Source organism: Loxodonta africana, chromosome X (assembly GCF_030014295.1).
Source record: "Loxodonta africana isolate mLoxAfr1 chromosome X, mLoxAfr1.hap2, whole genome shotgun sequence".
Lineage (NCBI taxonomy): Eukaryota > Metazoa > Chordata > Mammalia > Proboscidea > Elephantidae > Loxodonta > Loxodonta africana.
In genome coordinates this window covers 57522385-57533184 of record NC_087369.1, presented here as the reverse complement: position 1 = coordinate 57533184, position 10800 = coordinate 57522385, and the positions used below count along the sequence as shown (strand labels likewise).

The 10800-nt window shown below is 51.4% G+C and overlaps 1 protein-coding gene across 2 annotated transcripts; it reads right to left on the bottom strand.

The window, feature by feature from the left end:
- Nucleotides 1-201: 201 nt before the first annotated feature.
- On the bottom strand, nucleotides 202-8294 carry GATA1 (GATA binding protein 1). 2 transcript variants are annotated; one of them, XM_064278268.1, is made up of 6 exons: nucleotides 4668-4941; nucleotides 3837-4075; nucleotides 2772-3149; nucleotides 2521-2666; nucleotides 1579-1704; nucleotides 202-902 (listed from the first exon to the last, which is right to left on the bottom strand). In XM_064278268.1, exons 2-6 carry the CDS (start codon nucleotides 4054-4056, stop codon nucleotides 531-533), a joined length of 1242 nt encoding a protein of 413 aa, XP_064134338.1. In that variant the 5' UTR covers nucleotides 4057-4075; nucleotides 4668-4941; the 3' UTR covers nucleotides 202-530. The 2 variants fall into 2 exon arrangements, with proteins under 2 accessions (XP_064134338.1, XP_064134337.1); XM_064278267.1 differs by lacking the exon at nucleotides 4668-4941 and adding an exon at nucleotides 8195-8294 and having other exon boundaries at nucleotides 203-902.
- Between the last annotated feature and the right edge of the window lie 2506 nt (nucleotides 8295-10800).

The window sequence follows — 10800 nt, the reverse complement described above, 5'->3', positions numbered from 1 at the left end:
TTTCTTCATCAAGTGCTATCTCACAGCCTCTCATACACTCCTCCGTACCCTGCCTCTTGTAGCCACCCAGTGTCACACAGCCTCACACCCAGTCACAACCTCACAGACAAATGGCCAGTCCCATGCTGTCTTTCATCATGATGTGTGGATGCACATGTCATACTACACAACCTGGGCACTGTCTCATGCAGTTCTGCATGGATTGCTACAATCACATGTCATAGCCTGTACTCGTGAAGTATTACATATGCATCTACACAGCCTCACATGCACTGTCTCCTCAATTGTACATTATAGCCATAGACTGTCATTAAATAACCACAGATGCTGGCACACACACCACCTAACACTGCAATTTATTTGTCACACATAGACTCACACCTCCAGTTTCAGGACTTTGGTGATTTTATTGTACAAAAGCTTTGAAAGTCCAGGCCAGGGGGTGTCTGGAGCCCAGAGGGTTGGATTGTAAAGACTGCAGCAGGCTAGGACAGCTGTTCTTATGGGGGGTGAGGTCACCACCCTTGCCCTCATGAGCTCAGTGGAGCCACCACAGTGGCAGTGGTAGTGGAAGGCATGGAGCCTGTAGGGAAAGAACCTGTGGGTGAGCCCAAGAGGGGTCCTGGGAAAGGCATGAGGTGGCTAACAGGCCCTGACAGCACTACAGGGCCCAGGCCTTGGTAAAGATGGGCAGTACCAGGTGGGCCCAATGCCAAGCTTGAGGCCATCTCCCCACAATTCCCGCTACCACTGCCCCCAGCCACCACCATGAAGCCACCAGCTGGTCCTTCGACTGCTCCTGAACCTCCCAGACTTGACCCTCGTTTCTTTTTCCCTTTTCCAGAGGCCTTGCGATTTCGAGTCTGAATACCATCCTTCCGCATTGTCAGTGGCCGGTTCACCTGCCAAAAGGAAGGCCGTCAGTGTTTTTCAACTCTAGACCTTTGCTTTTCATTGTCTGTACCAGGCATACCCCCTCCACCCTGCTTTTTTAAGAATATGGAATAGGCTCAAGGAATAGGGAGTGTACTCTCAGGTACAGGTATTTTCCTAAGGAATCCTGAGATTGTGAGGTCCTGAGCTTGGGAAAACCTCCAAGGCTGATAGGAGCTGCCTGAAGTCTAGGGCAGGGGAATGGAAGTTAGATGATGACTGAAGGTGGGAAAGAGGGGAGGTGGAAGAAGACAGGAGATGGAGGGGGGAGAAGGGAGCAGAAAGGAGGAATAAGAGAGGAGGGAGTGGAAGGGCGGCAGAAGATAAGGAAGGGAGGAGGGAGGAAGGCTAACAGAGAAGGTAGAAAGAAGGAGAGAGGAGAAAAAGAGAGGAAGAAGACAGGAGAGAAAGAGAAGGGAAGAGGAAAGAGAAAGGGAAGCAAAGAGGGAGGCAGGAGAGTGAGAAAGAAGGGGGAGAAAGAAGAAAAGGGAAGGGAAAAAAGGGAGAAAGGAAAAGGGAAGAGGGGTTATGAGGGGCAGAGGAGGTTCAGAATGAGGCGGGGAAACATGGTATGAGGACAGGGGTTCCTGTAAGTGTGAGGACAGGGAAGGCAGAGAAGGGAGGTTCAGAGAGGTAGAGTCTCACTTGATGTAGCTTGTAGTAGAGGCCGCAGGCATTGCACACAGGGTCCCCACTGGCGTTTCTCCGCCACAGTGTCGTAGTTGTTGTCTGGCAGTTGGTGCACTGGGTGCCTGCACGTTTGCTGACAATCTGGGGGAAGAGAGGATTGAGGGTCGATATACTGAGGAGGTGGAAGTGGGGGATATGGGCTCATAGAGTATGTCAGGAGGACTCATATCTGGGGAAGGAGTCCCAGGCCCCAGTTATTTTGAAGTGCCCCAAGATGATTCCAATGTGAAGCCAAGGATGAAAACACTGCTATGAAGGGTGAGGACAGAGGTTTCTGTATGGTTTGGGGACAAGGGTTCTCGTTTGAAGCCTCTAAAGATAGGCTGAGGATAGGAGTTCCTGTACACAGCCATGTTCCGGTATTGGATAAAGGCAGGAGTTCCTATTTTGCAGCAGGGGTTCCTATACAGGAAGAAGACAAGGTTTTCTGTACAGGGTGAGGACAGGGATTCCTGTCTGAGGAGAGGGCGGGGATTTCTACACAGGAAGAGAGGAAGTTTTTCCTGTATAGAACAAAGGCAAGGGTTTCTGTATGGTGTTAGGACAGGGGAAACCTGGTGGTGTCGTGGTTAAGTGCTACGGCTGCTAGCCAAAGGATCGGCAGTTCAAATCCACCAGGCGCTCCTTGGAAACTCTATGGGGAGTTCTACTCTGTCCTATAGGGTTGCTATGAGTCGGAATCGACTCGATGGCACTGGGTTTGGTTTTTTTTTTTTTTTTTTTGGTTAGGACAGGGGTTCCTATGTAGGATGGTGAGCAGTAGATTCCCGTAAGTATGAGGACAAGGGTTCCTACATGTGTAAGGACAGGGATTCCTGTAGAGCATGAGGGCAAGGATTCCTGTACAGAGTGAGAACAGTCGTTCCTGTATAAGGTGAGGAAGGCCTGGGATCTTACCAGGCGCTTCTTGGGCCGGATGAGGGGCCTGTTCTGCCCATTCATCTTGTGATAAAGGCCACAGGCATTGCACAGATAGTGGCCAGTCCTGTCTCTCCGCCACAATGGAGTGGCTGTTGCTCCACAGTTCACACACTCTCTGGCCTCTGGTGGGGTGAGTAGAGGGGAAGAGGGAGCCCGGCTCAGCTCAACTTTGCCTTGAACCACCCCAGCCCCACCTCAACCTCCCTGTCCCTTTTTGAGAATCTCACCACAGGGTGGCAGGGGCAGGGATCCACGCAGCTTGGGGGAAGAATAGGTCCCTGGAGTGAGGGGGCTCCCGGTGGTGGAGAAGAAGGTACTGGAAAAGTCGGGGCCCCCATAGGCACTGCTGGGGACAGGGAGTGATGAAGGCAGTGCAGACCCCAGGGTCAAGAGGTCTGGACTCAGCCGCTCTGTCTTTAAGGTCTCCAGGAAGCTGGTGCTGCCTTTCCCATCTGTATCTTCAGGGGCCTGGGGAGGGGAGTCCTCACGGGTGGGGCACACAGCTGAGGCAGAGTAGAGCCCGGTCTTGCCATAGGCCCAGCCAGCATATGGTGAGCCCCCTGGAATCCCCTCCATACAGTTGAGCAATGGGTACACCTGAAAGACTGTTAGGGGATGGATATGGGAAGGAAGGAGGAAATAAGAGGAGAGATCAGTATTAGATCCCCTCCCTCACCTCACCCTTCAGAGTGCAATCGTGCCCAACAGCCCCAACATGGTGGCCAAGTTTCCAAACTTCCCACAGGTTACCAGAGCAGTTGCCAGCCATTGGTAACTCTGGCAACTGCAATAAGCTCCAACCATTTCCAAATGGGCTTTCAGAATGACTGACTGTTGGGATTTGGAGCCCCGCAGATCACTTGACAACTAGGGCAGCCACCACATACTTCCAATATTGCTTCTCAATATGGCTGCCCTAATATGGCAGATTGAAGAGCATTGGAATTCCCCGGTCTGGGCTTAACTAGGAAACCCTGGTTGCATAGTGGTTAAGTGCTATGGCTGCGAACCAAAGGGTCGGCAGTTCAAATCCACCAGGCGCTCCTTGGAAACTCTATGAGGCAGTTCTACTCTGTCCTATAGGGTCACTATGAGTCGGAATCGACTCGATGGCACTGGGTTCTGGTTTGGGGCTTAACTAGGGGGAGTGGTCAGCACATCTATATGAAAAGCTTCCAGCTATTTCCAAGATGACTCCTAGTGGGAATTTGACCCGGTCTTTTTTTAAAGGTCTCCATGGCAACCCCAACAGCATCTAGCCAATGCCAAGACAGCAGCCACCCAATAGTTACCTGGGGAATGTCTGTAGGCTTCAGCGTCCCTGTAGTAGGCCAGTGCAGCAGCAGCAGCAGTGGCAGTGCTAGGGGCAGTGGAGGAGGATGCTGTATCCAAACCTTCAGGCCCAGAGGGGAAGAAGACCCCTGATTCTGGTGCTGAGGACACCAGGGCAGGATCCACAAACTGAGGCAGGAGCTCTGAGGTCCCCAGAGCCCCCAGGCCAGGGAACTCCATGGGGCCTCTGGGGTTTGACCTGTGAGGACAGGAAGGGGGTCTCAGACACAGAAATCCTCCTCTCCTCCCCTCTGTCCACCTTCTCTTCTTCCCTCCTTTCTCCCTCCTCACCCCATCCTCTTTTCCCATATTCCTTTTCTCCACCTTGCTATTACCCACCTCCTCTTCATCTTCTTCCTTTTCCTCTCTCCTCCCTTCCCATTCCTCCTTCATCTCTCACTGGTCTTCTACCCCATCCTCTCACTTTCCATCCTTCCCTGTCTTTCATCTTCTTCCGTACCCTCCTCTCCTTGCCCCTCTTCCCTCCCTCTGCTAACTCCTCTACTTTCATCCCTTCCCTCCTCTTCCTTCTCCTCCTCTTCTTCTTCCCTCTCTTGGTTCACCTCTTTCACTTCTTGTCCTCCTGTCCCCTCCTCTCCCTCCTCCATTTCTCCCATCTTTCTTTCTGAATTTCTTTTCCCTCCTTTCACTCAACTTCTCTTCCTTCTTCTCCTCTTGTCTTCCCCCTTCCTTTCTCTTTCCACTCCTTTCTCATTCTCTCCCCTCCCTTCTGTTCCTCCTTGCCCTCCTCTTCTTTGCCTCTACCTTTTCCTCTCCCATCTCCCCCTCACCTTTCTCCTGTCTTTCAACTTCCTCTCTTCTCTCCCTCCAGTTTTTCTTCTTTGTTTTCTCCCCTCATTTTTCATCTACCTCATCTCCCTCTTCCCCTTTCCACATCTGCTCCTCCACTCCTCTTTTACTACTCATTTTCTCCTCCCCTCCTGCTCTTTCTCCTTCTCCTCCCTCTCCTTCCCTCCTTCTTTTTCATCCTTCTCCTCTCCCTCCTCCTTTTCTGCTCATCTTTTTCTCTCTTCCTCTTCTCCTCCCCCCCCACTTCCTCTTCTTATTTTCCTCCTCCCCCTGTACTCCCCCCTCTCCAAAAGAGTTTGGGTGGGGGTGGGATGGTGCAGACCGAGGGTCCCTTGGACCCCTTGGTCACCCCCCTGGGTCTTTGGGGTTCACAATCCTGTGCTCCCCAACTTCATTCCTATCTATTGCATCTTGCCCTCTGACTTTCTCAGAAACCCCATGGTTTCCTGTCTGACTCCCCCCTCCCCCACCTCCGTTGGGTCTGCAGACAGGGGGCCTCCTCAGTTCCTCCCTGCTCCATGGGAGGGTCAGTACCCCTCAGTGCTTATCTCTGCCATCCCCGCCCAACTTTTGAAATTACCCCAAGGCCACTGGTTTCCTCCAAGAGGGGGCCAGGTGGGTGGTGTTCCCTCTACCCCTACCCTCTCCCCTGCCATAGTTCTGTTTTCATGCTCCTCCAGTCCCTTCCATTCCCAGGCCTCAGTTTACCCATCTACCAGATGGAAGGTGGTAGCAGAGGCTGAGCTGAAACCTGTGATATATACTTTGGTCTCTGCCCCCTTTGTCTCTGTCTTTCCCTGTGTGTGTGTGTGTGTGTGTGTGTGTGTGTGTGTGTGTCTCTCTATCTCTATGTCTCTTTCTCCCTGACTCTGTTTCTTCTCAAGTCTGACTCTTTCTCCTTCATCTCTGTCTATGCTTCTACAATATATCTTGCCTTCCTTCTGTGTGCTTTTATGAATGTCTCATGTTTTTTCCTTCCCTGTCTCTCCATGTCTATATCTCTTTGTTTATCTCTCTCCACTTTATTTCTGTCTCTGTCTCTTTGTTTCTCTGTCTTGTTCTTTCTCTTTCTTAGCACACTCTCTATATACCTGTGTTTCTCTTCCTCTCCACTCAAAGATCTCTGAACATCTCTCTCTATCTCCGTCTATTTTTCTGTGTCTCCCACTCTCTGTTTCTGCCTGTTTGCCTCTTCCCTCTGTCTCTCTCTTTGGGCCCTCAGACCTTCTTTCCATGATTCCTACACCCCTGACCATACCCCACTGCACACAGCCCAGGAAGGGGAGTCAGGAAACCTGGGTTCCAGTCCTGCCCCTGCCCCTGCCCCTGCCCCTGCCCCTGCCCCTGCCCCTGCCCCTGCCCCTGCCCCTGCCCCTGCCCCTGCCCCTGCCAGACCCTGTGAATCTGAGGGGCCTAGTTTCCCTGCCTGTAGGGTGGGGTGACAGGGATAGAGTAGGAGGCTATCTTCAAAACTCCCACCTACTTGACCCATTGTGCAGGCTGGCTAAGGGTTAGGCCCAGGGTTGAGGTGCGCTGGGAAAGAGATGGGCCTGTGAATGCATGCACCACCATCCCTTCTATGCCCGAGTCCTGCTGTCTCTCCCTGGGGAGGGTGTCTCACTGTGATCTCTCCGTCTCAGCCTCCATCACTGTCCTCTCTGTCTGTAATTCTTTGTTAATCTGTCTCTCCAGGATTCTCTCTATCTTGGAGTATCTCTCTCTGCATCTCTATCTTACCCTTTTTCTCTGTTCCTAGGTCTCTCTCCCTCTAGCACTGTCTCTTTCCTGTGATCACTCTGTCTCTTGCTCTTTCTTTGACTCTGTTTTTGTTTCTCCTTTCTCTTCCTGTCTCTGTAGCTTGTTCTTTTCCTCTGTCACCCTGTACCTCTTTTTTTGTTTCTCCCTCCTTTCCTTTTCTGTCTCACTGTGTCTCTTGCTCTCTTTCTGTCTCTATCCTCACTATTCCCTCATCCTCTCATTCTCACCTCACCACCTCCAGTCCCCATGTCCCCAGCCCTGCACTCAGCACCTTGGTGGATCCAGGGCTGCCCACCCCTCCCATGACAGGGGCCCAGCCCCCCACCCCCAGTTATCACTCTCCAGACAGAGATAAAGTTTATCTCGAGGCAGGGGGATATGAAAGCTCCTTATCAGCTGCCCCACTAGAGTAAGTGCTGCCCCAACAGCAACAGACAGCAGCCCGGCACCCTCGCCTCCTCCTTCAGCCCCAGCCCCTCACCCCAGGTAACAGCCCTATCCCAGCCCTTAAGGGAGGGTCCCGAGGGACTGAGGGAGTGGAGATGGAGTCTGGGGGTTAGGTAGGAGGCCTGGGGGATTAGAGGCAGATTTTGAGGGTCAGATATTGGGTTGAGGAGTCAGTCAGAGAGAGATTTAGGGTGTAGCCATGAAGTTTGGAAGAAGCAGGTATAGGGTTTGAGGAGCAAAGACAAGTCTGGAAGCTCAGAAATACATTGGGAAAGTAGAAAAGGAGTTGAAGATCAGATGTGAAGTTTGAGAGTCAGAGCTAAAGATTAGAAGTTGGAGATGTAGTTTCGGGGTCAGAGGTGGATTTTGAGGATCATAGAACAGTTTGGGGAATCCAAGGGTTTTGTGAACACAGATGTGACACTTAGGTGTCAGAGGTGGGTTTAGGCAGACAGAAATGTGGCTGATGATTAGAGATGTGTTATAGGAGCACAGGTAGGATTTGAGAAGCAGAGATGGAATTGGAATGGAGAAAGATTTGGGGCTAGAGATGAGATTTTGGGGGGCAGAAACATGTTTGGGGCAGAAATAGGGTTTAGGGAAGACAGACATGAGGGTTCAGGCAGCAGACCAGACTTGAGGGAGTAGACTTGGTGTTTGAAGTAACAAAGACATTTTGGTGAGCAGGCAGGGGGTCGGGGGAGAGAAATGGTCTTGGGGGATCAGAGAGAAGTCACAAGGAACACATACTGGTTTGAAAGGCAGAGATGGGGTAAAAGGATGGAGCTAGGGTTTAGAGGGCTCAGAAAAGGAGTTTGGGGCATAGACAAGGGTGTCTTGGAGCAGACAAGAGGTTTAGGAGCAGAAATGGGCAGGGGAGCAAAAGTGAGGTTTGGGGAAAACTCAGGGAAGAATCTGAATCTGAATGAAAATCAGATTTGGGGCCAAGATAGGGTTTTGGGGAAATGAAAGCATGTTTTGAAGGGTGGAGATGGGATTTAGGGGAAACAGACCTGGTGTGGGGAGCAGAGTTAAGGGATGGGGGGAACAGAGATGTCTTGGAAGGAGTAGATGGGGGTGAGGGCAGAGGTGGGCTTTGGGGGGTAGGTTTGGGGACAGAGATTAAGGTTGGAAAGACATGGATGGGTTCTGGGAACCTGTGAAGGGATTCAAAGGTGGCAGATACTTTGGGGACCAGCAGTGGGTTGGGGAGCCTGGAGCAGGCTAGAAGAATAGCCATGAGGTTAGGGACAGCAGGCTTGGGGTTTGCCTTGCTGGGGGCTCTTTGAGGGTCAAGACTGACCTGGGCTGGTGGATGCGGAGAGTTCAGCTGCCTCGAGGATGTGGTGAGCTCAAGCTTGGTGTGATCCCAGGAGGTGTCCTGGCTGGCCTTGGCCTTTGAGGCTCCGTCCCTCCCTCCCCTTTCCCTCCTCCCTCCTCCAGGGAGTGGCTGGTGCCCTAGTGGGTGGGGCAGTCCGGGGAGGGGGCAGGCTCTCTGCCTGTGGGGCACCTCATGGACACTGGGGGTCCTTCTTGACCCTACCTGCCCACCCTGTGTATTATTGGACCCCACTCGCCTTGGGCTCCTGTGGACTTCAATGTCTGACCAAGAGAAAGGAACTGAAACCAGATAACCTGAAAATAGCAGATATGGTTTCATGACTTCTCTGGGCTTTTCCATGAGTGTTTGTAAAGCCCCTACTGTGTGCGGGTCAGGTGCAGGTTGGGCCCTTATGTATGTGAGTCATCCTAGCTACAGGGAGAGGAGAGATGTGATTGTACCCATTTTGCAGGTGAGAAGAATGAGGCTTAAAGAGGTTTGATGGGATTTGAACCAAAGCCTGTGGAACACCTTGACGACCCAGGCCCAGTCTGGCGGGAGGCAGGGGCACACTCACTCAGCACCCCACTGGGGCTTACGCCAGCTCTGTCTTGCCCTGGGCCAGCAGATAAGTCTTATCAGATGAAGGCGACCGTGGCTGTTGGTCGCGGTAACAGGCTGTCTTAGGGTGGGGGCGGGGTGCAAGGGGTGCCCAAAGATACGGCCTCAACTTCTCACCCACGGTGTTGCCTTGGAGGCGGGAAACTGAGGTAGAACCTGGGGTTAGTTCCTCTGTGGGTCCTTGAGGAGTGGGATAAGTTGAAGAAAGGGAAAGACACAGAGAATTGAAGGGACAGAGACAGAAAGAGAGGCAGAGAGATAGACAAAAACAGAGGTACACAGAGAGATGGAAATGGGGAGACACAGAGAGCGACAAATAAACAGAGAAAGAGACAGAGCTGGAAGGAGACAGAGAGTGAGTACAGAGAGAAAGAGACTAAGAGGGAGAGGCACACAGAGCAAGTCAGAGACAGTTAAAGACATAGAGAGGCAAAGAGAGAACAAGAGACAGACAGAGATGGGCAGAGGGAGAAAGAAAGCCTGAAAGTGACAGAGGCTAAGAACACTGGTGGTGAAACTGAGAAGGGAGACAAAGACGATGTTGTAGAGAGGGGGCAGAGACAGAAAAGACATTCAGAGACAGAGTATGAGAGGGAGTTCTGGAGACCCCAGGTGGCAGGCTGGGCTAAGCCCCGGGCAAGTGGTGCTGGGGTGGGTGGGATGGGGGATATGGTTGCCATGAGGGACCTGCAGAGGGTCACTGGGCCTCTGCACCTTAGTCCCCCCCCATTCTGCCCTGCCTCACCACCTCCCCACAATAATGACAATATCAACCACCACAGCATCTTCATGTAAAATCATCTGATACATACAGTAGGCGTCCAGTTTGGGGGTCCCCATAGGGCAGGCTGGAAGACCACTTGGTGAAGGCATTGGGGCTCCATGGGACAGGGAGCTCTCCTGACCACCTGTTTTACTGATGGGGAGACCAAGACCCAGAGAGGTAGAGGGCAAGGATGGAGCCCTGAATCAGTGGAATCTGCTTACCCTGTAGCCCACCCCAAAGGGAGTTTACCATCCTTATTTGACCTCTCTGAGCTTCAGTGTCCCCATATGTAAAATGGGAGGTTTGAGGAGGAAAAAGAGCAAAGTCAAGACTTCCCATTTATTGAGCTCCTTCTGTGTGCCACGCCCTGTGCTGAGCCTTCATTAGTAAGAACAAGGACAACAAAGACATCTATGACTTAAGTGGCAATGGCTTCATTCAGGACATGTATTCTAGAGCCAGCCCATCTTCATCCATAGACTGCCATTACTACCTACTAGCTGTGTGACCCTGGGTGAGTTACTATACCTTCTGGACCTCAGTGCCTCAGCTGTAAAAATGGGTAACAATAATAATTACTCAATAGGGTGATGTGGGAGACTAAATGAGTCTTGAAACTGAAATCTCAATGAATGTTATGTATCTTATTCATTTATTGAGTACCTACTGTGCACTTGGAAACCGTGGTGGCGTAGTGGTTAAGTGCTACAGCTGCTAACCAAAGGGTCGGCAGTTCAAATCCGCCAGGTGCTCCTTGGAAACTCTATGGGGCAGTTCTACCCTGTCCAATAGGGTCACTATGAGTCAGAATCGACTTGACGGCCCTGGGTTTGGTTTTTGGTTTGGACTGTGTACTTGGCCTTTTCTTACTAACACTAGTACTGATTTAGTACCAATACCAATGATATTCTAACACCAATACTAATACTAATTCTGCTGACTACTAACAGTGATATTGGAAACCCTGGTGGCGTGGCAGTTAAGTGCTACGGCTGCTAACCAAAGGGTCGGCAGTTCGAATCCGCCAGGCGCTTCTTGGAAACTCTATGGGGCAGTTCTACTCTGTCCTATAGGGTCACTAGGAGTGGGAATCGACTCGACAGCACTGGGTTTTTAATAATGATATTAACTCTAATATTGATACTAAGATTAATGCTAATTTTAATAGTAATCTAATACTAATTTTAATATTGATACCATT

Coding starts and splice junctions, on each gene's coding strand:
- GATA1 (XM_064278267.1), bottom strand. CDS start 4,056: ATGGAGTTCCCTGGCCTGGGGGCTCTGGGGACCTCAGAGCTCCTGCCT. Junction 3,150..3,836: donor AGCCTACAGACATTCCCCAG/GTAACTATTGGG, acceptor ATCCCCTAACAG/TCTTTCAGGTGTACCCATTG. Junction 903..1,578: donor TCTACTACAAGCTACATCAA/GTGAGACTCTAC, acceptor TCCTTTTGGCAG/GTGAACCGGCCACTGACAAT.